Consider the following 27,473-nt stretch of genomic DNA (forward strand, 5'->3'; position numbering starts at 1 on the left):
TTGTGACATAAACAAGCCGCAGCCAGTGGCCAGTGTAATTATGGTGCAAGAGCTTAGTGTGGATGCTATTAAAGCGCCAGTTTTATCAGAACTTGACGACATTTCTTCATTAAAAGAAAAACAAATAACAGCAGTAAGTTGTTTTCTTTTCAAAAACGACAAAAGTGGAGTACTTACATGTCTGTAGTCGCCATGTTTTGCGTTATTCCTCGGTAGCTGCACACGCACAGCTCGATAGCGGCTACGTCACGTGTTTTGTTGCTCCTATTGGCCTGTAGAAATGTAACAGACAGAACACTCATCCAGTCACACTCCGAGTTTTTTTCAAATCCTCTGCCTTTTCCCAAATGTTTCCTATTGAAGCTTTCCCAGAAGGATGTGTGAAAAAAATCCGTCTGGCGTGTCAGGTTGCTATTTCACTGCATGCTCGCAGAGTGGAGGTGGCTGGTAATGCCTCTTTTTAACAGCTTTTCTTCCTCATTATGTAAAAAAAACCCATACATTAAAAAAACAGTGATATAATGCTAACTGTATAAACCCCCTGGAGTGCAGTTTTTATTTATTTTTTTTATTTAGTTTTTATTAAGACTTCTCAATTTAGAAAGCATAAGCAGGGCTGAGCGATATATCTCTAGTTGTAATTTTTTTCAGTGGGTCTGCATTAAAAAAAAGACAAACTCAAAAATCTTGGGTACAATTTAATGATGTTGGTAATACTTTTCTGACTTCTCTCTAAATTAGTGTGGGACCGAGGGGAGGGTCAGGTACCCACCTTTTGTTTATTGGCCACATCAGGCTGGTGTTGCAGTAAATCCCCTCCCCACAAAGTTCATTTGTTAAATGGGATCATTGTTTCCTTGGAAAACATGTTTAAGCCAAAATGAGGGTGAAAAGCTTATTCGCCTGAGAGCTGTGGAAAGGATTTATGGGCTGTTAATTGCACAGGAAGTGGGTAGATGAGTTTTAGTCACAGGTCATCACTGAAGATTATGGTATTGTTAATGCAGAGAATGGACCCAGATTCTAAATACAGGAAACCTGGTGTCTGAAAGTCCAAAATGGGCCAGGTTTTAACCATAGTCACCATATCCAAATACATTTACATGGAAGTGAAGCTTTAAAAAATAGCCAATGGTTTCTCAGTAACGGAAATGTATGTATGAAAGTAAATTACGATGTTAACAAAGCAGTTGTATTAAAACTGGAAACACTCACTGTTGTTACAGTTCATACAAATCCTCAAAGGCAACAGTGGAGTGTGTTTTTTGGGTGTGGCCCATCTCTCCAGTTCAGCTTGGGAACCGGCAGAAGGACAGATCAAGGACTTTGTTGGGGTTTTTGTCCCACTTTTTAACTGCCGATTATTCCTGCCAACTCAGAGATCAGCCAAGTCTGTTCACCAAATAACAAACATTTGGTGGGATGGCTTTGCTTACTCTCACGCCTCTCTGGATGTTCTTCAGGACTATTGTCTTGCCACCAAGCCTGCTTATTTTCCCATTTTATATGAGCCAATCACAGATGATAGAGACTTTGAATAAACAGAGGCTTAAATTTATCTTCATGTTTTTAATTGGAAATTGTTTGGCCTTTGTGAGTATGATCTAAAAATACGAGAATATTAAACTGCATACAAATAATCCATCCTCCATGGTTTAATTGTACCCAGTCAGATTCAAACATTACACACCATATGCCTCATATTGAGCTCATTTTTCCAAATTGAGTAGCTCATGCAGAGTAGGCCATTACTTTAAACTGTAATTTACTTTCAAATGATTTAAATGACGACTGTCCAGATGGGGTGTTTATGTTTTCAGATCCGCTCATGAGAAATTAGAGCTGTTAACAGATGCAGCTTTCAGCTCCCAGAAAAGATCAGGCAACAAAATTCCCACCTCCACTCTCTGCAGTCCACTCTCCCAGAGTGGAGATGGATGAACATGGCTGGTAACAGTGGTAAAAGTTACACACCTGAACTTTGAGGTAGAGTGAAGTTAAAATTGAACAAGCCAGATACTCATATCATGGCCCATGCTGGTGGGTTAGACTGTTTTGACAGCTATTTTAACAGTCCAACAGTTACTGTTACTCAGTTTTTGAATGTCTCACTTGGGTGCAGTCATGGGTGAAAAAGTTCATTTTTGCCAATATTCCATTTCTGGAGGTTCTTTATTGGTTTCTAATAATTTTACCTTTACCAAAGCCAGCACAGGGATTTATGAAGATTAAGATGGAACAAAAACACTGCAGGCCTTGCAGTGTAATGCAGTCTTAAAATAAAGGACAAGATAAGAGAACAGTTTATGAAAGAAAACTGGAGAATGCGTATGAATTTTCTCAAAACGCCAAACGATTTCCTGATATTTCTCATTTTTGTCCATTTAGCAGTCTAAAACCAAAAGATGACGTCAAAGTGAAATCAGATTTCTACAAAGTAATGTCAATTGAATAAAAAATATGAATGTAAAATAAGTGACTGCATTAATATTCACGCTCTTCAAGCCAGTGTTTAGTAGATGCACCTTCACAGCACTGAGTCTGTGGATAGATCTCAGACAGGCTTGTACATCTGGACACTGCAATTTTACCCAATGCGTCTTTGCTCGAGCTCTTTCAGGTTTAGCAGGGATTGGGCATGAACAGCCTTTTTTTAAGTCCAGCCACAAATTCCCCATGAATAGCATCCCCACAGTGTGATGTTGCCACCACCATACTCATGAAATGATCTCAACAGATTTACACATGCGCTATATTCCTTCCATTTCTTGATGATGGATTTAACTGAACAACGGGGATGTTCAGTGCCTTGGAATTTTTTTGTATCCATCCCCTGACTTACTTTTCAACAACGTTTTCTCTGAGTTGCTTGGAGTGTTCTTTTGTATTTATGGTGTAATGGTAGCAAGGAATACTGACCAACCCGTGACTGGACCTTCCAGACACAGGTGTCTTTATACTAAAATCTCTTAAAATGCGTTCACTGCACTCAGGTGATCCTCATTGTACTAAATGTGAGACTACCAGCACCAATTGGCTAGACCTCTGAATATGGATATTTATGCAATCACTTATTTCACCATATTTTTATTTTAATGACATTACTTTGTTGAAATCCGTTACACTAAGAGAAGTGATGGAACAAAGATTGGTATCAGCAAACAGCTAAAATGTCAGTTCATCGGTATCAGTTTTGGTATTTTCACAGTTGGTGCCTCTCTTAGCTCCAGCAGTTTTCAGGAAGAATAATGACATAAATGTTGATGTCTGTGTAATAGAAAAAAGAAGACTCAGAGACTCATAGACATGAAAAGTATTGACCATAAAAATTGTTAACTACTGTGCTTTTACTTGAATGTTACATTAATGAAATCATAGTTTTTAAAGTTGCTGATGGTTGCTATGTTTTCTGTTCAGTACATTAATCAACGTAAGCCTGTTACCAGGACTGTGGATTGGACTTTAGTTTAAGTCCTTTTCTCACCTGCAGAGGCAGGCCAAGGATTAGTTGAGCTTTGTGCACATGCAAACAAACCACCTTACCCCTGGAGGTGTGTGCAGTTTGAAGATAGAGTAATCTCCTACAAGTAAAAAGCTTTTTGTGTTGGTGCAAGGCAGTGAGGGACATGTGGATTAAAAAAAAGGATTGGTTTTTGATTCATAGTAGGGAACATTTTAAACATAAAGGCTGTTAAGAAGTCAGTCGTTGTTTGTGAACGTGTTCAACAATTTGAAAGTCCAACTGATGTAGAAGTTTATGTGCATATTCTTTCTCTGTTTAAAAGACTTTTCCCTGTTAAACTCGGCGAGACAAGATTAAAAAGGAAAATAGCGCTGTGATAATATGTAGCAATTAGCCATTTTTTGTTTGGTGATCTTTTTTTCTTTGCTCAGACATGATAAAAGCTCCTAAGCCTTCACCTTATTGTCTCATTTGAATTAAACTCAGCCAATTTGCACATTAGAGAAATGCACAGTCATGTTGTTTTGTAGTGCTGAGTGGAACCCAAATCTCAAGTGTTGTTTCTATTGCTCACAGCAACTCAGCTTCAAAGTATAATCACCATATTAAGACCTCCAAATAAACTCATTAAATAAAACTTAAAGGGAGCATTGTTGTTTATCTGGAGGATTGTAACTTAAGCAGAAGAGTGCTTAACATATTAAAAGAGTAAGGGTTTTTATTGAGGATGATTACCCAACGTAAAATCTACATGTTGAACATTTTTATACAATGCTGTTATCTTCAACTGTAATGCCTTTATTTACATAAAGAAGACCAGTTTTGCTGTGTTTTTGCATTTCAACCTTCGGCTTGTTGGGTTCAGTTTTATAGCCGCCAGTTTAGTATTTTAGCTAATCGGTATTATTTTGGAATAATAGAGGATCTTATCCCACCCACCCATTCATCAATCCATCCATCCATCCATCCATTCATTCATCCATCCATCATCATATTGGCCTTGATCCATCCATCCATCCATCCATCCATCCATCGTCATCCCCTCATTGGCATCCATCCACCCTAAGAGAACTTGTTAAACAGTCTTTCTTTATTAGCTTTGATTAGCTTATCTTGTCATGAATATTTTATGTGTTATACGAGCACTTTGTTTGAAACCAGGACTCGAAGGGATTTTGTGATCCCTTTTGGATAAATTACTTTTCCAGTGTTTTTTTCACTGAATATTTTCCATAGTGCTTTGATGTGGTACTGTCTGTCTTTTCCCAGAAAGTGAAACACAATGACCATATCACAAACTGATGCACTGGTATTTACTGTAAAAGGACAACAAAACTGAAGTGCTTCTTGCATATCAATTATAGGGTTTTTTTTTTTTACAGTGTTGCAATTTAATTTTGTGCTGTAATCTGTTGAATTAAGACATGGAAGGCTTTACCTTTAGATGCAACTTTAGGGTTCAGCTGGGGACTGATTTTACAAATAAGATGATCTACTTTATAACTTAGCCAAAGCTGTTATAAATATCATTACAAACACACAGCAAGTGTTGTCGTAATGTTGTAATGCTTGTTTGTACTTGTTAGTACTAATTGAGTCTCTGTAGCTTAATGACCGTTATGCATACAACTGTCTGCTCTGTCGTTACAACTAAATATGTCCTCCTCTTGCTCCTGTAGGTACATGATGTTAATCAACGGTAAAGAAGAAGTGTTCATGGTCGACAGAGACAACAGCATCTTCCACATAGCCAACCTGGAGTTTCCTTTTCGGAAGGATCCTCGAGTCCACTTGTCAAACACTCTCCTGGATGGGGTGAGCCAATAATTCCTAAACTTGACATTCTTTTGAACTGGTATTCTTCAAGCCTTGTTAGTTTTTCTAGTTGTTTCCTGAAATACCCAGAGGGAAACCTGTTTCTCTCTTGACTGTAATTGCAAGTCCCCTCTCACTCAGACCACATAAATTTCCCAGCAGCTCACTACGGAAGATAATTGACATAAGTTGCCAAACCTTAGCTGGAAAGAAAAACCTCCTCTGCAAAGCCTGTCAAAGATGGCTGACAAGAAAGTGATTGTCCAAGTCCTGGGGAAATCGCTAATGAAATGTTTTACATTTTTTTGTCTCAGTGTTACCACCTCCATTTTCTGCACAATGCCACGTCATAACGCTTAGCAGTGTTCTCCCCTTGGGCGCCGGCGGGGGTTGAGGACTTCTCTCTGCCCCTTAATACCCAGCTCAGACTTTTTATTGGCATGTTTGTGCCGTTAAGGTCACACAGCTTTTCTCAGCAGCAGGTGCACACGGTTGAGTCATTATTGCACTCCCTGGGTGAAAATAGAGGCAGGGAAATTACTGCATGGTCAGCTGTGATTTGATTACAAGCATGTGGCGCTCTTTGTGTATGTATTCCATTACTGGAGATAAAAGATAAGTCGCCGCTGATTGTTTTTTTTGTTTCGCTCCCAGCCTTGTTTTTGAACTGTGAAACTTAATGTAAAATAGGTTTGCGCTTCCTCTAGCTGATGGATATGGTGAATTTATTTTCCTCACCCAGACAGGACGTCTAATTGCAGCTTTATTTAGAGTTCCTTTGAAGGAGCGCTGAGGATGTGTGTTTCGATTGCTACAAGGTTTGTTTTGACGTTGGTTTGTTCATCTGTTGATGCTGCTGGCTCTCGGTACAGAAAGGCTGTTTGGCTGTTTACGGTGAGGAGCCCTCCTTTCCAAGCCCAGCTGTGTCGTCTGATATGTTTCATCTGTAGCCCAAAGGCACTGCGCTTTGTCTTTACATGCTGTGTTCTAGTACAGTTTTAATGAGCTTTACATTCACTCAAGCCCTGAAATTGGATGAGTGCAGAATGTAGATGAAATTCTTGGCGGTTTCCTTTGGTCACATGAATATATTCAGCCCCACTCTCTGTCTGTGCAACGGTTCAATGCACCAGATGCATAATGATAGCAGCCTCCTGGAATGACATCATTTCTTTTCTCCAGCCCTCCTAAAGTGCTGTACATGCAGCACATTCACTCCCCTGCTCCATTTGCCAGTCTAATATCATCAATTCATTTTTCCCAGTCATATATGAAGAAGGGCACTGCTGTTTCATGCAGTTTCCAAACAAATGCAAAGTGCCAGAGGCAAAAAATATCTCCCTCTGTTTTGGCTTATTGTGGAACTTTCAGAGGAGATTTTCCGACCAAAAGCAAATTCTCTCTTTGGAGGATTGGTTTTCCTTTTATCTAAACACTTCCCCCAACCCTCCTCTCCCTTTTCACCAACAGGTGTCTGTGCGATAGAGCGCAGCAGACAAGTGCTAATAAACATTTGAAAACAAGTTTTTGCAATTAAGATCAAGAGGCAACTTGCATTTCAAAGTACATTGGTTTTTATCCAATCGGCTCTGTAAGCCAAAGAACAGGGTATCCACGGGGTCTTAAAAATGTCTTGAATGTAATTTAAATTTAAGGCCTTAAAATGTCTAAAATTCTCTTAAAATCTCATTAAATATCTTACATACAATTTTTAAAGGTCTTAAAAATATATTGACATTTCTTTTATTTAAAACAAATGCAAAAACTTCAGTCTCGTTTTTACATGTTTCGATTTTTGAGGACGCTATAACATAACTACAGAACGGAACTGAAATACCTGTGCAGCCCGGTCAAAATTTACCAAGCACAACCAGCTAGTGTGCTGTGCGTGCGCCGTGGTGTGTTACAGCGGAGCATAGCAGCGGACAAAACTTAACGAAAGCCCACAGCAAGGCTGAATTACTTGTATGAGATGAGTAAGTGCAAATTCAATGATTTGTGGCTCCAGAAAGAACAATTTAATGCGTGGTTAAAGCCGGTGGATGGAATGGAATCCGATGGCAAATCAGTAAAACATAAAGCAGTCATAAAATGCCAGCAGCAAACGCTTTCAATCAGCCAGTATTGTTCCACATTAGGATCTGTGAATAAATTCATATAATTACTTTGCAAGTAATTCTGGGCCTCTGATTTTCCTCCATGTCTTTTTTACTTTTTTGCCAGTATGGATGTGAAATGGGTCTTAAATTGTGTTTGTTATGGTCTTTAAAAGTCTTGAAAAGTCTTAAATTTGACTTGTTAAAACCTGCAGAGACCCTGAAAGAAAATCTTTTCTTTGGTTCATTCTGATGTTTCTTCTTCAGCTTTCCATCTCCCCTCCTTTCCCCCAAATGTTGTCAGGGCTAGTGGTTGGAGAGGAAGGGGTTCTTGTGGGGAAAATAAGGGGAACGTAACCCATTTAACTGATCATCTGAGTGACACTTTGAATGGTTGCAGTAACCCCTGTCCCTGTATCAATATAGAGCTGATAACAACAAACCCAACGTAAGGGTTGTCAATCAATATACAGTTCTTAACAAATTTATTAGACCACCTGTCATATTTGTCTCAGAGACCATCCAGTATCATGAAGTGCTTTAATGCGGACTCTTTCATTTTCAGTGAGCTCTCACTGTTTTACCATTTTGAACAGGAATGAGGAATTTCAAACTGAATTTACCCTTTTATACCCAAATTTGAGCCGGCTCATTGGGCTTCTCTGAGAAGTCAGAAATGAATCAAGCATAACATTCAACCACTAAAACTAATTTTTCTGTTCAGGAGTGCAAGTAAATAACTATAATTTGACATATTAATCAAGAAATAATAATGTGCTTTAATATTTTTTCAGTTTTTTTGTAAATCAGTAAATTTGAAAATTCATGGATAACAATAATAATTACATTTTAGCATTCAAAATATCATTTGGGTTAAAGAGCTTCTACATATTGGTGTATTAACCATTGCAGAAACATAAAAATGATTTTGGTAATTACCAATGCTGTTAATTTAGGGCAGCTGTGGAATAAACCTTACTTTGGGTGGTGGTCTAATACATTTGTTAAGCACTGTATAATACAAGAGTCCTGCGAAGGCCTTTTTAAAAAATAACAGACAGGGCTTTTAATCCATGCGGTGAATTTGTAACAGTGCCACTCATGGATAAAAATAGACAGCTGGGAGTCTCAGTCTCAATGACTTCTGGTTATGACTTAGTAATGGACATGTCAATGTAAAAATACTTTATTTACATGTCATGTATTTTATAGGCATACAAAGGTGGAATTGCTTCCTGATCTCTGGAAAGTTTGTGTGTTGTAAAAACTGTGGCACACTTCTATCAGTTCTCACAGAGAGTAGGCTTATCTTAACTCTTTTAATGCTGTGTTATTACCATCTTCATCATTAGATTCTTTATGCAGTAAGGCCGTTTTGCATGGAAAGGGCTTATTTTTCCCCCAATAACTGCAGAAGAGCTCAGTGTCTCTGTGCGCCAGTGTGTATGTGCAGTGATTGGCCAACAACACAAAAAGAGGAGCATTAAATCTGTGTGGTTTGACTTATTTATGAAGTTCTAGTGCACACGCTTTTTTTGTGGAGCTATGACAAAGCATTACACAGCCTGCCTACCTTGTGATTGTGTTGCCTACAAGGAGGCAGACCCACATTCACATATGTTTACACAGCACTGTAAACTTGAGGAAGAATGATGATGAATGCTGATGTAGGTCTGTTTGTCCAGCCTAAAACTCCATGAACGTACATGCTCATACAGCCAATATTTAACAGCTAAAACAGACCGATTTTATCAACCAAATATCGGTTGTGAAAGTCTGCAGAAATTTTCATGTCTGCCAATACCAATAATTCACCCCCCCACCCGCCCAGGTGTGGGTTGTGGCTCTTGCAAAGGTATTTTTTTGAACAATCTGACTCCTCAGTTGAACAGGGTTGAGTAACACTGAGCTACTGTGATATCTCTGAGACACAGTAATGTAAAATACAGCACTGCTCCTTAATGTCTCATTTGGAAAAGTCAAAAGTCATCTGCATCTTCTGTTTTTAAACATTTGCTTTTTTAGTTGTGATGCCTGTAATAACTATTAGAAAATATTAATCAGTGCATGCAGAGAGCTTTTTTATTTACTTTTTATCCCCACTGTCACACATTATCCCTTGTTGATTTTGTTTTATTAATTTGTTAAACTGCCAGTGTATCAGTTTTTTTGGAGGTGAGAAATTTCAGATGAGTGAAAAAAATAAACAAGTAAAAAAAAGCATTTTATTACTAAACATTATTGCTGAATACCAATATTAAATTACTGAAAACTCAGCATTCATCTAAAATTAATAAAATAAGAATTGAGTACATTGTAGTGTTTGACAGAGTTTATAAAAATCAAGATATTGACCAAAAAGTAAAATTTGGGGAAAAAAAGTTGAATGAAAAATCTGTTTCTACACACAACTACTAGGTGAGATGTCAACCTACACAAATATCCACCTTAAATTAAAGCAAAATCAAGTTCTCTCTATAATCTCTCTATATAGATAGATATCTTGCATGTTCTCTCTTGTGCACATCTTATGGAAATATACTGACAAAATAAAGGCAGAAAATTGAATTTTAAATTTACAGCCTATTGTATAGGTTTGGGAAACAAATTGATTGATATGACTTGCAATGGATCATTTCTGATGTCCAAATTTCCCTTTTTTAAGGTTTTCTGGGGGGAATTATTTTTCCAAACAAGACTTACAAGAGCCACAAGTTGACTCAAAAAGAGCTACATATTGAGTTTTACTGCAGTAGCTTAACAAAAGTTTACTGAAGGGAGCAATAAGACATACGATTAAAACATACTCTCATTATGGACCTTAATTACATCACTATTAATGCTAACAGTTATAAAATGAGATTTTCTTCAAATGCAAAAAATTTAGACCTTAATCTTAAGTCCTGAGAACACATTTTAAAATATAAAGAACAAGGAAAATATAAAAGAAACGTCAGCAGAGTAAGGCCTGTTGGCTCTGCCTGGCATACAAACTTATCAGAATGCTTTCTGCCCATTTGTGGATCCGGACTATCAGCTGTAGACATCAGCAGACATTTTTATTATTTTTTTGCAGTTGCTGATATTGTGCTGATATTGTCTGCCTGTTACAAGGATAGAAGAAATTTCTCAGTGCATCTTTTAGAGATCAATATTGTATACATATGCTTCACAGATATAAACCAAATGATGAATAAAGTATGTCTATGTAATGAAAAATGAAACGATCCCTGTGAGAAAATGTTGCTCAACAGCTTTCAGACATCCAGCACAGATGGAGCAGCAGAGGCTTGGTTCAAATGTCCACTCAGGTCCAGCAGAGAAAATCCTGTGGAGAAAATTAAATTACAATTATGCATTTATCAGGTAAACCTGGCACATAAGCAACCGTGTTTCATTTTTTACAGTAAGCATTTCTGGACTGACCAGTAGTTCCACAAACCTGTGGAATCAAGTGAAGGCATATTTGTTCGCCTTAAATACTCTCATTATTAATCATTGATCATCACTTGTGCATATTTCTGTCTTCACATCCTGACACCTTTACAATGTGTTCATTTTGTCTATTAGCAGTTCTACTAAGTGGCTTCCTACCTTCTTCCCTTTTCCAGTCCATCTCAGCAGAAGAGCGCTGCTTAAATAATGTATAAGGGAAAAGGGAATATATAGTTTTCCAAGTGGAGTGCTTCACTTTTAAATTAATGCTACATAAAGCATAGGAACCTACATTTTCCTCCCTGACTTCAGAAATGGTGACGTTTGCTTGCTCATCGGCCTCGTCACTCCATCACACGGTTGTGTAAGACTTCTTTGATAACTAATCATGTCTCCATTGGGCGTCCAGCCCCACTGCTGCACCTTACTCCCAACTTGAGAGTCTTGCATAATGGATGTGCTGCGCTATTTCTGCTTCCTGTTCTTCTTCCCGAGACACCACCACACATATACACCCACTTCCTCAGTTCCTCCCTCCTATCCTTCCCCTCCTTGCTGCAGGCGTCCCTCCTTGAACATGTGTCCCCTTGAGAATACTCGCCCCTTAGTGTCCTGGGCTTAGTTTCTATACAGGTTGAATGCGTGCAAAGAGGAACTGTATCCCACATGCAAAGAAGCTACCAAGAGTCAAGACCTTTTTCAACATATACTTTGTGCATCTTCTCATCTCAGTGCTTTTTTTTATTAAAATGTTCCTCTTTGCACTTTGTCTCTTTTCCTCTCTAATCCTGTCTCTGGTCTTTGTCCCTACAGGAGATGATCATCGACAAAGTGAACGGCCACCCCGTCCCCCGCTACTTGATATACGACATCATCAAATTCAACGTGAGTAGCCCAGCTATTTAAGAAAGTGTTGTCTCTCCTCTGAACTATCACTACTGTAAATCTGCCTGTCACACAGAATCAATGAGCATCCCATTGTACAAATTTCATTATCAGCCGTGTCTGTGTGTCTCCTTCTGCTCTACACGCTATTTATCAAAGCGATGTGTGCGCTGCATTCCAGGAAAAAGCATTGATGTGGAATTTTTTTACCCTGAAAGCGAAAAAATCCAATCCAGCATGAGTTCATCTGAGGCTTTACTGTAGCAGGCAGCAGAGCCATGCTCATCCAGGCTCTGCCGTGTTTGCACTGAGATGACAGGGCTTGTCTGTCTGCTCGCTTGACCCCACACCCTGTCAAACAGCGGGCTTCACTTAAGTCTGACCTTAAACACAACAGTATGGCTGAACTGTCTCTGACCCATCCTGAATCAAGTTTTTGTACTTCTACCCCTGAAAGGTTTTCTATTTTAGCGCCACTGACCTATTTTTGAAACCACTTGAAACAAAACTGTTCATCAGAACCTTTAAAGCTGCCCTGATGAGTTTGAGCTGGTTATGAAACGAACTGAAACAGACTTATGAGCCAGAAAAGATGATCAGCGGCTATTTCTGCTTTCAATGGTAACATCATAAGGTACAGCTGTTCATCTGTTAACGCACATATTTAACCAGCCAACCACACAGCACTAACTAATGCATTTAGACATTTAGACATGGTCAAGAGGGTCTACTCAAGTCTAAAATGAGCATCAGAAGGGGGAGGAAAGGTGATTTAAGTGACTTTAAATGGGCCATAAATGTTGATGCTGATGGACTGGTCTGAGTATTTCCTAAAATGCTGACCTGCTGGGATTTTCACGCACAACTATTTCCAGTGTTTACGGAGAACGGTCGAAAAAAGAGGAGTTATCAAGTGAGCAGCAGTGAAAATGCCAGTCTGGTCCCAGCTGGTAGAAAAGCATCAATAACTTGGGGTCAACGTTATACGCGAGTTCCACCCTCGACAGCCTACATACCAATTTATTTCCATTTACTACACACTAACTGCTAAGCCACCGCTGAGCTTCTTATGTTTACATTTATGAAGTGCCAGACAGGAAGACAGCAGACATTAACTGAAGCTACAGCAGTCTCTAGTGGCAGGAGGTTCATTACTGTTTAAAAAGAATAATAGACTGGGATTTCAAGCCCGTGTTTAAAAATAATGGGTAATCCGCTTAACAGACTTGTAAATCCTGCCAATCCCGCCTTCGTATTTTGTTCAAAATTATCAAAGCAACCACAGTAGATGTAATCATAACCGTACCAACACGCAACAGGTTTTGAACGTCCAGCTTCCTTGCAGCGGTGTCTCGCAAGGTGAGATTTTACGAGAATTACAAGGCTCATGCCCAAAATTCCCTTCAAAGGAAACACATTCAAAGGCAATTGTACTTAGGCAAAATTTAAGAAATATGACTTTTTAGTTTGCAAAAAAATGTAATGGAAATGCTGCTTCTGCTTCTGGGGATGCAAGGATTATAGATTGTAATGCAACATTATAGTCTAAGAAATAATCTTGATTTCATTGTAATCATGATTTTTCTTAGCTCTGATGTATTTGGTTTTAAGCACGTATATGTGATTACATAAAATTGAATTATAGACATTAAAAAAACGTGGAAAAGTCAAGAAGTCAACAGGCTTATACAAGGGATGTCACCTTTCTTTGAGACAGATAAAACAATAAACAATATTTCATCAAGAACACAAACTATGCATGTATACACCGACATATGCATGTTCTAAATAAAAAGTGGTGCTTAAACAAACAAACATACCAATTGAATGAACAACAGATACAGTTGAAACCAGAAGTTTACATACACTATATTCAAAGGCACATAAACTTTTTTTTCTCACCATCTAACATTAAATCAGATTAAACTTTACCTGTTTTTGGTCAATTAGGATTACCAAAATTATTTCTATTTGCTAAATGCCAGAATAATGAGAGAGATCATTTTTTAGACATTTATTTATTATTTTCTTGAGAGTCAGAAGTTTACATACATTTCATTAGTATTTGGTAGCATTGCCTTTAAACTGTATGACTTGGGTCAAACATTTTGGATATGCTTCCACAAGCTTCTTACAATAGTTTGCAGGAATTTTAGCCCATTCCTCCTGGCAGAACTGGTGTAACTGAGCCAAGTTTGTAGGCCGCCTTGGTCACACATGCCTTTTCAGCTCAGCCCATAAATTTTCAATGGGATTGAGATCAGGGCTTTGTGATGGCCACTCCAAAACATTGACTTTGTTATCCTTAAGCCACTTTGTAACCAGTTTGGCAGTATGCTTAGGGTCTTTGTCCATTTGGAAAACCCATTTGCATCCAAGCTTTAACTTCCTGGCTGATGTCTTGAGATGTTGCTTCAGTATTTCCACATAATGTTCTTTCCTCATGATGCCATCTATTTTGTGAAGTGCACCAGTCCCTCCTGCAGCAAAACAACCCCACAACATGATGCTGCCATCCCCATGTTTCACAGCTGGGATGGTGTTCTCAGGCTTGTAAGCTTCCCCTTTTTTTCTCCAAATGTAACGATGGTCATTATGGCCAAAAAGTGCAATTTTAGATTCGTCAGACCACAGAACATGTTTCCAAAAATTAAGGTCTTTGTCCCTGTGTGTATTCTGGCTTTTTTATGTTTCTTTTGGAGTAATGGCTTACTTTCTGGGAGAGTGGCCTTTCAGCCCATGTCGGTACAGGACTCATTTGACTGTTGATAATGACACACTCTTACCAGCTTCAGCCAGCATCTTCCAAGGTCTTTTGCTTTTGTTTTTGGGTTGAGATGCACTTTTCGGACCAAAGTACGTTCATCTCTTAGACACAGAACCCGTCTCCTTCCTGAGCGGTAGGATGGCTGGACATTCCCATGGTGTTTATACTTGCGTATAATTGTTTGAACAGATGAACGTGGCACCTTCAGGCATCTGGAAATTGCACCCAAGGATGAACCAGACTTGTGCAAGTCCACAATTCTCTTCCTGATATCTTGGCTGATTTCTTTTGATTTTCCCATGATGTTACACAAAAAAGCAGTGTGTTTCAGGTGTGCCTTAAAATACATCCACAGGTGTGCCTCTAATTAACTCAAATGTTGTCAATAAACCTATCAGAGGCTTCCAAAGACATGACATCATCACCTGGGCTTTCCCAAATTGTTTAAAGGCATAGTAATCTTGGTGTATGTAAACTTATGACTCTCATGAAAATAATAAAAAAATTGTCTAAAAAAATCATTTTCTCATTATTCTGGCATTTAGCAAATAGAAATAATTTTGGTAATCCTAATTGACCAAAAACATGAAAGGTTTAATCTGATTTAATGTTAGATGGTGAGAAAAAAAAGTTTATGTGCCTTTTTTTATAGTGTATGTAAACTTCTGATTTCAACTGTATATAGAAACGATAGAAGAAACAAAGAGTTAACAGAAGAACAATTCTAAAGCATAAAAGTGAGCTTTATTGATCAAATGTGATGATATTTTCCTTTTAGAAGTTTGTATAAACTGAGTTGCTTTTAGCATTATTTGTATATGATATTGATATAATGGAGAAGTAACCACATTTAGTCTTTGAAAAGGAAGATGAAGATGATCAACCTGTCTGGTTTTATATGAATGAATCTGTAAATTTAATTTAAAGAAGTTCCTAACTTATGATGGTAAAGGCAAAGAACATAAACACACATATCTGATGAATGTTGTTTTGAAGAGGAGGGTAGAAGCTTCTGTTCAATCAGAAAAAGTAGTTAGTCTTACAAAAGATCTTTGCAGAAATTTGATTCCAATAAGGTTGGATGGATAAGAGGTTACTTTGACAATATTGCCATAAATCAAAAAGGGGCAAATCAGAATAATACAAGGTCAATGAACAGGCCTTATCTACAAAATGTTGAAGTTTGCTGATGATCTGCAGTGACGTAACCATTTTTGTGAATAAGATTAATGATAAAAAAAAAAGTAGTATTTCCAATTTAAATTCTCATCTATTAGGATACATACGAATTTGATATGGGTGTCTAAGGCAAGCAACACATTAGATGATTTTAAAATCTTATACAACTTTAAAACCGTGGGAGACCACAGACATAATGACAAATTCAAACATTTTTTTATCTTTAATCCTCTGAACCAAGGTTATCATAGTTAACTAAAACTAGCTAAATAACTAAAACTAAAATGTAAAAACCCTTTTAGTAAACTGAAACCAAATAAAAACTAAGCTTTTCAAATAAAACAAAAACTAACTAAAACTGTATTTTCTGCTTACAAATGAGATAGAATTAGGGACAAAATCTGCTTAGTTTTAGTCTTTGACACTAGCATAGTGACTGACATTAACACCCAAGCCTAGAGAGAGTAAAATCACCTAATTTGTTTGAAGATTACTTCACACAATGGTAATTTTAGGTCTTGAGTGGTATACAAACATCAAAGTTGAATAATTACAGTGAAAAGTAAAGAACCTTTTTGGGTTTTGCCCCAGACAGAGATCCCACATTGCCTGAAAAAACAAACACTAAAACTAATAAAAACTAAACTAAAATGAAGCACTTTTGCAAAATAAACTAACACACCAGCAGTAAGAACTAATTAAAACTAAAATGAAATTTGAAATGAAAGGTAAAAACTTAATAGAAGTTAAAACTAATTAAAAATCCAAACTGTTATAGTCTTCCTCTGAACACACACAACAGATGACTCAGCCAGACTGTCAGATCAATGGAGACTGCACACCTGCCGACCTGCCAATGAACCTCAGGTGATCACGCAACTTTAGAAAAAACAAACAGGGATGTCTGCGATATTCTCTTGCTGTCCCTCCACAACAGGCTGCCCTTGCATGAGTTACAGGTGCAGCAAAAATCTTAAAACAAGGAAAAGACTCAGGATGAAATCCTGGCTTGAATGATGGTACAGTTGTGTTTAAGGTTGTAAGCGGTGGAAGTGATCCGGCTGGTGACGCTACCCCATCTGCTCGCTCTCATTGGTTGTTGTGGGTACTCTGTAAGGGGCACTACTACACTAATATCAAACATGTGAGGCTATGATGCGATTTGGTGCAGTAAAACAATCGTGTTGACACCACACCCAAGAGGATTATATAGACAAATTATCATTTGCAACGAGGCTCCACTCGGGATACACCCCCATGATCGTCGGGGGAGGTGGCACATCATTTTGCTTCCATACAGCTTGCACTGAAAATAATGTTCCACCTCCTAATAACAATCAAGAACAGAAGCACACAGTGCCCCAGAGCCTTTAGGATGAATAAATCATGATTTTCTTTTAAAAACTGCAGTTAATAGTGGCATCACCTCATCTTTACACTGACCATACGACATGTGGAACTTGATGAGCTACAGCAACAACAGACACTGGGTGCCACTCCTCCTCTCCTCCTCAGCTATGAACCGGGAACAGAGGCGACAGTTCACTGAAGCTCACCAAAACTGGGCAACAGCAGAGTTTTTTTGGTGTCAAAAACACTAAAGTTTGGATGCATCCTGTCTTTTATTATTGTTTCAGGCTAATGGTGTGAGGGATATTTTCTTGGCACCCTTAAAGCCCTTTAATACCAAATAAGCATCTTTTTTATCCAAGTATTGTTGGTGGAAAAAAATCCAAAAGGCTCTCTTAGGAGCTCTTATTATTGTGTGAGGTTTGTGTTGAAGCTATTCACAGTCAAATGTCATTGTGTTTTGGCAGCAGCTGTAGCCTAGTGCACCCCTACTTTTAAAATTAACCTTTACATATGACTGAAAGCACATTCCTCTGGTTCTGTTGAACTTAATCGACCATTTTCACTGAGAACAGCCTGAAGACAGCATTACAAGGCTGTTAAATGCTAACACTCTTCCAAACTGTAAATTAATTCATCCTCTCAACTCTGGTCTGCGTGCCGCTAATAGCAAGCAGGGGCAGCATGGAGACAAATGAGCTTACAGTTTGCCCTCGGCAATCCTCTGTTGTCTTCCTCATAAAAATTTGATGAATACCTCAGGATGAAGAGGGAGGCGGGGTTACTTCAGCCATTATGTGTTTGTCTGTTGCTTTCTTTTCTGCATCGATCACAGGATCACCACTAGCAGCTCCAGCAGTGAAGGCAACGTCTTTGAAAGACAGTGCAGAGGTTAGCAGCTCCACATGACTCCCACCCTGAGCTATCAGTGAAGAACTGCCATATTGATCCTCTCTGGCCATTATTAGCTTTCTCCATTATCTTCAGTGGGCTGCTCCTTTGCACTGAGGCTCCATCCTGATACTGAGGATGGGAATGCAGCGGGAGGGAGAACACAACACCTGCAAGCTCATGGCCTAACGTGACACCCTACTTGTTTGGAAAGTCAAGTGAAGAACAGCACTGGGATTTGTTTGATTAGAGCATGATAAGGAGTGTGTCCTTTAACTGTAAGAAGGGTTGGAGTTTATGAAGTTCTGTGGATTTTTATCAAGATAAATATAAGAAGAGACATTCATCCCAAGATAGCTGATATTGCGAGTCATCCAACAGAGTGTTATTACCTTCAAAGTGCTGATTTGTAAAGTTCCTCTCCACGCACGAAGCCGATCGACCCCAGTAGCCACCCTGAGACATAGAGGAAATTTTCTTTTTCTGCTCCCACCGCAAAGCACAAAAAGCCTTTTTTTGTCTTGTTGTTTCTGCTTGTCAGTCCCTGTCAGCTCCCCCACTGTGGGGGAACTAACAAGATGTGATGAAGGCACGACAGCATTTACATATATGTTCTTAATATTCAAGAATAAAAACTGGAGGTTTACATGTCAGTCAGCTGTTTTATCTTTAATCTCGACTAAAACCAGCATGCTTTAGTTGCATAATTAGACATGATCGTGAGATTAACAATTAAGCAGTAAAGAAACCTGCAGTAACCTATTTTTCTGTGAAAGTATGTGCTGCTTCACTGACATCAGCTCCTTTTACTTCTGCTTGAGGAGTCTTTCCGCAGGGACTGTTTGTACCTCTGCAGGGTTTTCTGACCTATGAATAGTCCCAAGGCTGCATCATGCCCCAAGAACCAACCGCAGCATCAATTTGATGACGCACCGGTTTCTCCTCTATGGTCTCATCTTACCTGCAGGCTGCTGTCATATAGAGCATCACTGAAATTTAAGATAAGATGTACATTATTGTCCCTAGGGTAAATTAGCATCAAGCAAAAGTGATACATCAAAGCTTCTAGGGATGCATGATATTGGATTTTTTGCTGATATCTGATATGCTGCTTTACACAAATTCTTTTTAGCCGATACCATATTGATACCAATATATACTTTACATACAGTCCAGACCAAAGCAGAAGTCCCTAAAACACATTTTAAAGTTTGAGAATAAAAGCAAACAAACAAAAAAACAAATTAAGTCTATAAAACACGTTTTAAAAAGCTACTTCTGCTGACGTAGGTCTGTTGGTCCTACCTAAAATTTTAAAAACAATAAAGATTCGTACAGCAGAGAAATATTCCCAGTCAGTATATTGGTTGGAAATATCAGCGGAATTTTTTTTACATCTGCGGGTACCCATAGTAACTTTTATAGCGTATATCTGCCAATACTAATATCATGCTGATAGTATTGTGCATCTCTAATGGCTGCATTCCATACGTTCTATAATTTAAAGCCCTGTTTCCATCAAAAGTAGCTTCGGCTCTAAGTTGCTTTTTTGCCAAGGCATGAAAGTCTCCCACAGTCCACAGTTTTCTGTGTGTCAACAAAAGGTCTTTAGATTGGTAAAGATTAGACATATTAGTTTTCTGGATTTTGGAAAACTCTTCTTGATGCCAAAAGTCTTCAATCAGTTGGAGATGTTGGGTGCTGGAAGTACCAACCAAAAATCTCCTGTACTTTAGATTAGGGATGCAGCTAACGACTATTCCTATAATCGACTAGTCACGGACCACAAAAGGATTAGTGGACTAGCCGGGTGGCACACTGTGGGATACCTTAATGGCTTTGATGGCTCAAATTTTGTTTTGCTTTTTTACTAACAGCTTGAAAAAAGAACTTTGACATACTTGCAAAATGATGAGCAACAAGTGGGAATTCTGAAGCAATTAGAAAAGCAACATAAAAAATCTCAAGATCCTGAAATACACAGACAAATTAGGAAAGCAAGACAGGAGATTGATGATGTTCTCAGAGAGGAGATTGAAAAGAAGGCTAGATTTTGAAACAAACATATTATGAATCCAGTCCAAAAAGTACTAAACTATTGGCAAGAAGACTACGTAAACAGAAATCTGCTATCAGTAAGATAAGAAACCCTAAAAACTGTCAGTTAACTTATGAACCAGAGGAAATACTGAATGTGTTTAAAGATTATTACGGAATGCTGTATTCAAAGCCCCTCTCAACTGATGAGGACACTATTAAACATTTTCTCAACACACTCGATCTGCCTAAGTTGCAGGAGTGTTTCTACTCAGCACATTTGAGGCAACTGACCTGTTGGTGCATATCTGAATATGAAGTCAGGTGGAAGGACATAGAAATGACAGACATGGACTTTACAGATTCCAGCTTTAACAGGTAATAGAGAATGGACAGAAAGTATAAAACAGGGAGAAGACCCAATAACACATTTTACACTAGATTTTTGGGATAAGGTCATAAAGAAATATAAACTACAAACAGAGAGAAACGTATTGAACTGGGTTGCATATGACCTGAATCTCATACCAGGTAAATATGGCTCAAGATTCAAACAATGGACAGAAAAAGGAATTGCGGCCCTCTGTACTATTTTAAAACATGGGGAGTGTATGTGTTTTCAAGAATTACACCTTAAAATTAATCTTAAAAGCCAGGATGACATCACCAGTGGATGACCAGCATTCAAATTGTTGCATCGCTACATCAGATAGTCCTAGTGCCTAAGATTGCGCCTTTTTAGGGGAACTCAATGAAGAGCCGGGCCTTCATTCAGACTCTAGTCCACTTCTTTTGCGAATTGTGGTACTTTTGATTAAAATTATCCAAAAAATGTATTTCCTGGAACTTCTCTTCGAAGAACTTCGTGGTTCCTGTGGCCCACATTTGTCTGTTTCCACCAGGGTTTGACATCCCGACAGCCCGATTTCAGGAGGAGACAGTAAATCAGGATTGTTATCTATTAAATCATTTGCTAATAAAGATTCAGATGCTCAGAATCTAATATTTAACAGAATAAATGGAATTTTGTTTTTTCTTAGCAGAAATTTTTTTTTTTGTAGTTTTTTATTTAATTAGATTGTGATTTACACCTTCTGGGATAAACTGTAATAAATTTAAAGTCCATGTATTTTTTAAAGACAGTAACAGCAAAACATTTTATTTAGATCATGGTTCCTCCTGTAGTCACTCTCAAGTACCTCCTCAAGTCCCTGTGGGCAGTCTGAAAGAAGAGACGTAATGACACGTGTGCTCCTGCAGTGCTTTGATATTTGTAGTATATGTCAAATGATAGATCATGACAATATCTCACAGTAGAAAAGAAGAGTGAGTTATCTGTTAACAGAGATTTGTCGTGATGCGAAACTGTAATTGGTCTCTAACTAGTAAAAGCCAGCAGTGGCTAATGAAGGCTTTATGGTTAACCTCAGTCACTCTAATTTGCTTATAAATCACAGTGCAGCCACTCTGTCTGCTAGGACTGGTATCTGTGCTCATGTCTGCCTCCACCTGCATTTCCACATTTAGCATATTGGTAAACATGTGGGCTCTGAGGAAGAAAATGAGGTGGTTGTTATAGGGATAATTGTTGCCACAAAGGCAGAATTTTCTGTTAATGAAAACAACATAAAAATGCACAGACCTTTTATTTGCTGCAGCATTTGCAGAAAAAATCTTACTTAGGTTTTTGCAGAAAAGAATGTTGATTTTCTTACTCTTTAAACAAACCTTTAAAGCCTGCTAAAACATAGTGATATGACAAGGCTTTGCTGTATGTAGGATGCATTTTTGATGCAGTTTTTGAACTCTATTCTAAGCTGTAGTTGACTCTACATCAAAGTGACTCATAAAGAAGGAGATACAGAAGGCTTCAGGGGCTCCAACAGTAGAACTACAGAGATTCTCGTCATAAGATTTTACCTAAGACCTGCCTGTCGACATTTGTAGACACACATAAAGTCTCTTTGAGCTGCAGACCAGTAAAAAGACTGCTGCAGTGTGCAACAGGAGGAATAATGTGAAATAAATATTAGAAAACATGGGGGCTGTCTAGTGGATATGGATAAGGTTCGGATCTGTTTAAATCTAGTTTGTTTTCTCAGTTCAGGCAAAAACCTTCATTCTGGAGTTGCTTTTTTGGGGGATTTGGTTGGAATTTAAAAAATCTCCTTTGATATTGCCGTTAAAGAAAAGAATTATAAGAAAAGAAGGTATGCATGTGATGTTACATTAGGTGAATCAATGCAGTCACAGCCACTGGATGGCAAAAAGCATGTGCTGGGGACAGGAATCAGTCAAAGGAAATCAATCAAAGTCAAAGAATTATGATGGCAGCATCTTAGATCAACAGACTATGTCTTTATGCCTCTGCAGTAGTTATAGGTGAGGCCAGAGGCATTATATTTTTGAGTTTTCTATCCACCCTTATGGGCCTTTGTTATGAATGCAGTATCTCTAATAAGTGCTTAGAGATATGCAAAACGTATGCTTCAGTGTTGTGAAGATTATTATTCCTTATCACATTATCCAATGCAGTATAACATCTTTATTTTTCTTGGTTGGTTGCAGCCTTTATTTTACTTTATGCTCAACACTCAGAGCTCCTGTGAAGAATCTCCTGTAGCTATATATGGCAATTTGGAAAAAAAAGGTTGTTCAGCATACTTTAAAAGGAACTCTGCATGGTCAGACAAAGTCACTTAACTGAATAGATATTTGTATCTCTCATATGTATATTGAATATTGAATCAAAAACTCACAAGATATCTGCATTTTGAGTACATTTGAGCTTATTAACTCACCAGGATGCCACCATGTTTTGGTCCGCACTGGTGGTGTGATGTGATTTGGCTACAGCGCTCCTCGGCCGTGCCTATGTGGTAACTGGCTGTTTCAGACTGGCGGCGTGTTTTTCTGCTTGCAGTTGCTACTGGCTGAGTGATGTCACAATACCAGTGCAGAGCAAAACATGGCGGCCTTCTGGTGAGCTCAAATTTACCCAAATGCAGATCTCTAGTGAGTTTTTTTTTTTTTTTTGTTCATTATGCATCTGAGAGATACACATATCTATCCAGTTAGGTGACTTTGTCTGTTTTTCCTTTTTAAATTGTCCCCTTGTCTCCCCTGACTTATGTTCAACTCCTTCTTTGAAACACAATATCTCAACAAGGGCTGGGCAATTAATTTAAAAATTAGATTAAATCACAATATGGTCTGCTGCAATTTTCAAATTGCAAAAGGTGCAATATTTCTTTGACTTGAAGTTTGTGTTAAAATACCAGTTTTAAACTTTTTTTTGAAGCAGAGATGTTATGCATGAAATATCATGCAGTCATTTCAATGCCATTTTTTTAGAATAGTCTACAAAAAGAAATCCTATCTTCTTCTTTTTTGTAGTTTTTTCTAATTAAATTTAAGAATGACAAAAACCCTTCAACGCAGCAATTCATATCCAGTTTGCAATATGAGTCAAAATCATCAGAGTTAGATACTTTTAAAGAATCGTTCAGTCCTTGTTTAGGAATATTAGAAGAAAAAATTGCAATTAGATTATTTTCCAAAATTGTTCAGCCCTAATCTCAGCAATGCTTTGGGGGATTTTCTTCAACCATGCACAAATGTCCACTCTAATTTACAGATAAGGCATTTCACCTTGGGGGTCAAAGATCAACGTCACTGGGCCTTGTTTTCATCCCTTGCTTATAAGATTTCTATGAATCACACTACCACAGAAACCTACACTCAACTCTACTCTCACTTTCTTGCAACTGTATACCTCGTGGAAGCACATAACTCTCAGGTGGTAGTTCTAGTTATGCTTGGACCAAAAAGCCTGCATAGTCCGGCTGGTTTTGCAGTGAAAGATAAAAACGGCTGAATCCATTGGTAAACTATTTTATTAAACCAAGTCATTAAATCCACTTGGCTTCTTTTTTCACACTTCCTGAAGTGAGAGTATCCAAACAAACAACAGATCATGTTTGAAATAGTACAAAGTTAAGCTGTCGAGGCAACAACAGTTTAATGGGTGTTTAACTCCTGTCAGCAAATACTGAATGAGTGCCTGGATACATTCAACTCTCTTCAAACTGCATCCCTCTGTGGTTTACCTGACTTGATAATCAGATGCAACACATAGGGGCTTTTATAGACTGCTGAGAGCTGAATGAAACAGAAGGAAATGGATCACTGAAACATGGAGGTACGACTGGATCCCTGCAAAGCTAAAGTGTCACATTCATCACTGAATGCACTAGGATGATGCATGGCTTCAGGCATTGCTTCATGAACTTTCCTGAATTTGAAATCAGGTACTGTTTTTCTTGAGTTAAGTGTATGGAGGATTTCTGTGTCCTTTAATTAAGCACATATTATTCCGTCGTACTTCTCTTTTTGTCGTTTATGCCATGTTTCCAAATTTTGACACCCAGTCCCTCTGAGGAGGCTTGCCTGGTGAAAAAGAAATGCAGTTTGATTTATGCTAAATTTTCCCCGACAGCAACAGCAGGAATAATATTCAAAGCTGTGTGAGTGTTTTATATGATGTTTAATTTTTTGAAGATCTCTTGAGTTCATCCTTCAGTCTCCTGAGCTTTATGCTTTAGAAGGATTTACTTCTGATTCTGCAGCTCTCTGGTGATTAACTTTTCATGTGTTTATATATAGATTCTGTATGCACTCAGTTCAGTTTAGCCACAGAGGGGGTTGTGTAATACACTGAAAAGCACTTGGTTGGACTACAGTCTTTGACTTTGACCACTTGTGATAAATGATTTGCTTGATTCATTATTATTTATTCATGTTTAATTGGCATTAACTATAAGGAGTCTTGGAAATACAATGGACTTTCATCAGCCAGATTTTTCTAATATTTTTCATACAAGTAGCTTAAAATTATTAGCTGAAAATGTTGTTTAGATTGACTGAAAAAAATGTCCTTGCTTCCTCTCCCGTATAGTGGCACATGGTTCACTATGAGAGAGAATGGTACTCTATGCTGAATGCTGCATCCCTATTACAAGCTTGAGGCCACTGTGACCCCAAGTCTTAAGTTCCTGTAAAGTGATAAAAAAATAAATGTGTTTATTAAATTTTGTTGTGTGACAGGCCTCTATGTTATAAACCACCAGGCCAAATTTCAGGCATGAAAACATCTCTAAGTTTCTAAAAATACATTTTAAAATCATGAGGCGGTAAAATCTGCTCTAGGAGGATGTGGGCATGTCGGCTGAATGAGCCAAAGCCGCACCCATTCACGAGAAATACCATCCTCTCAAATAAAAAAAAAAAAGCTACAACCTGACTGGAGGAATCATCTGTCCGCTATGTTACAGCTCTTTTCGAAGTCACCAGAGAATCATTCGCCTATATGTTATGACAGGCGGTCAGTTTAGGGCTAAAAAGTCTCAGTTTTATTTTCTCATTCTGTATTTAACACTTCAGGTATTCCTAATATCTTCATTTCTAAGCTACGTGAAGTTCTGTCTCTCTCCTGTTTATGAAATGTATTTGTTCAGTTGCTGCTGAAAACACTAAGTTTCCTAATGTTGCTCTTCTAAATAAAAGTCTTAGATGATTATTAGCATTGGATACTTTTATTGTGACAGGCTTGGCAGGAATAGAACATGTCTATCGAGAGGAACTTTACTAAACTCAAGCGTAATGACTCTAACAGACAGAAGGGATTGCACTGTGGCTGCTTTGAGAGAGACAAAGCCACAGTCTGCTTCTTTTTATACCCCAGGACTGAAGACCCATGAAAAATGGATTAAAACACGCTCCCAGCAGCTAAAATGTTTGTCCCTGCTGCATTTGGTTCAAGTGAAAAAAGACAAGCACTCCAGCAATTAGCCTGCCCCCTGACTTTGTAGTGAACTCAGGCCAGAGCCCAGCTGCCTGCTCTGTGCCAGAGCAGAGACAGAAGTATTTTTATTTTCAAATAACCCTGTTATGATGCTTTTAATGATTCACAAGCCACTGTGGCTGGTAGAGTTGGCAAATTTACCTCACAAAGAACAAAAATACAACATTTTGCTAGCTGTTATTTTTCAGTGAAGGCACAAAAACAGACTGTACTAAGATAAGCTGCTCAGTGATTTGATATTGTATAGTATATAATTTGCCCAGCTTGAATTAACCATACCTACGAGAGCGGTGAAAAACTTTCTCACGGTCTAAATCCAAAGTTGTTTACAGCAACTTTATTCCAACATATCTTATGTGTTTAGAGACTAATTTTATGTTTCACTTTGAAGGGACTGTAAGAATTAATGGATTTTTGTCAAATTTGCCACAAATCCTCAACTGTGGGAGAATTGATTGATTTTGGGGGTCAAAGTTTATTACTTCATGCATCAATTTGACCTCCACACACTTAACTAGATCTGCAATTCACATTTACACCCCCCAATCCTCTTTTTTTTTTTACCCACCACTGTACTCTTGCTATTATATACCTCATAGTGCTATTCAACTGCCATGTAATAGTTTTATGTCTTTCCTATAGGAGGGTTTCTGGCTTTAGCTTTGGGAGGGCCATGCCCAAGTGCAACCTTGTTGTATTGTCTTGCATATAGATAATGACAACATATCTTTATGATGTTAAAAATCAGAATCAGAATTGAGTTTTATTGCCCAGAACATTTTCACACAGAAGGAATCTGGCATGGTGTTTGCTGCAAAACAAGTAACAAGAATGAATAATGAAAATGAAATATTTAGAGGCCAACGAAGAATGTTAAAGGCTAGAAATTTGAATAGATTATTATTGAAAAATTTAGTAGCAAAATAAAAACACTAAATAAAATTGAAACATCAAAAAAGTATGTACGAAGCTGCAAGAAAGGAGGCTGTACAGATGTGCAGGTGAAGTGGTGATCAGGTTATAGAGCCATTTTCCAAAGGAGTATGACACAGTGTGCAATTGTAAACAAGAAAGATAAAGTCTGGTGTGCGTTAATGTAACACATACATTATTTTTGTCTGCTGGTTCTGGGGTTCAGCAAAAGTCTGTGAGGGGAGGGCGGGGCCACTGTTCATGAGGCTGACAGCAGAGGAGAAGAAACTGTTTTTGTGGCACCAGTTTTTGGTCCTCATGGACATCAGCCTCCTGCCAGAGGCCTCAAAACGTCCATGTCCTGGGTTAGAGGGGTCAGATGTAATTTTACCTGCACACTTCAGTGTCCTGAAGGTGCACAGGTCATGGTGAGATGGAAGATTGCAGCCAGTTGCCCTCTCTGCAGAGTGAATGATGCACTGCAGCTTGTTTCTGCCCTCACTCTGGCTGCAGCATGTCAGATGATGTCCTTTAAAGTTTTATAAAAACAGCTATACCACCTGCTGTCCCCTAATGACCTCTACAAATACAAATGTGCCCTTCAATCTCCAAACTCAGGATCTAAAGAATGTCCCTCTTGCATTGCTCCATATCCATCGAAGCATAAACGGATAAATCCCAGCTGCATATTTCCCACCTGGATTTGCTGCAAGACAAAAAATTCTCTGACATAGTTGATTTTAATTCCATTAATGTTGGGAATTGAGAACTGTGATCTTG

At 38.2% G+C, this 27,473-nt stretch overlaps 1 protein-coding gene across 1 annotated transcript in view; it reads left to right on the top strand.

Annotated features, from left to right (window-relative positions):
- rngtt (RNA guanylyltransferase and 5'-phosphatase) overlaps window positions 1-27,473 on the top strand; it is a 161,358-nt gene that overhangs the window by 34,026 nt on the left and 99,859 nt on the right. The window contains exons 9-10 of the mRNA XM_041804477.1: window positions 5,143-5,278; window positions 11,623-11,694. Of these exons, the coding sequence (XP_041660411.1) occupies window positions 5,143-5,278; window positions 11,623-11,694 (208 nt within the window). The remainder of the gene's footprint in view (window positions 1-5,142; window positions 5,279-11,622; window positions 11,695-27,473) is intronic.

Source organism: Cheilinus undulatus, linkage group 14 (genome assembly GCF_018320785.1).
Source record: "Cheilinus undulatus linkage group 14, ASM1832078v1, whole genome shotgun sequence".
NCBI classification, from domain to species: Eukaryota; Metazoa; Chordata; class Actinopteri; order Labriformes; family Labridae; genus Cheilinus; species Cheilinus undulatus.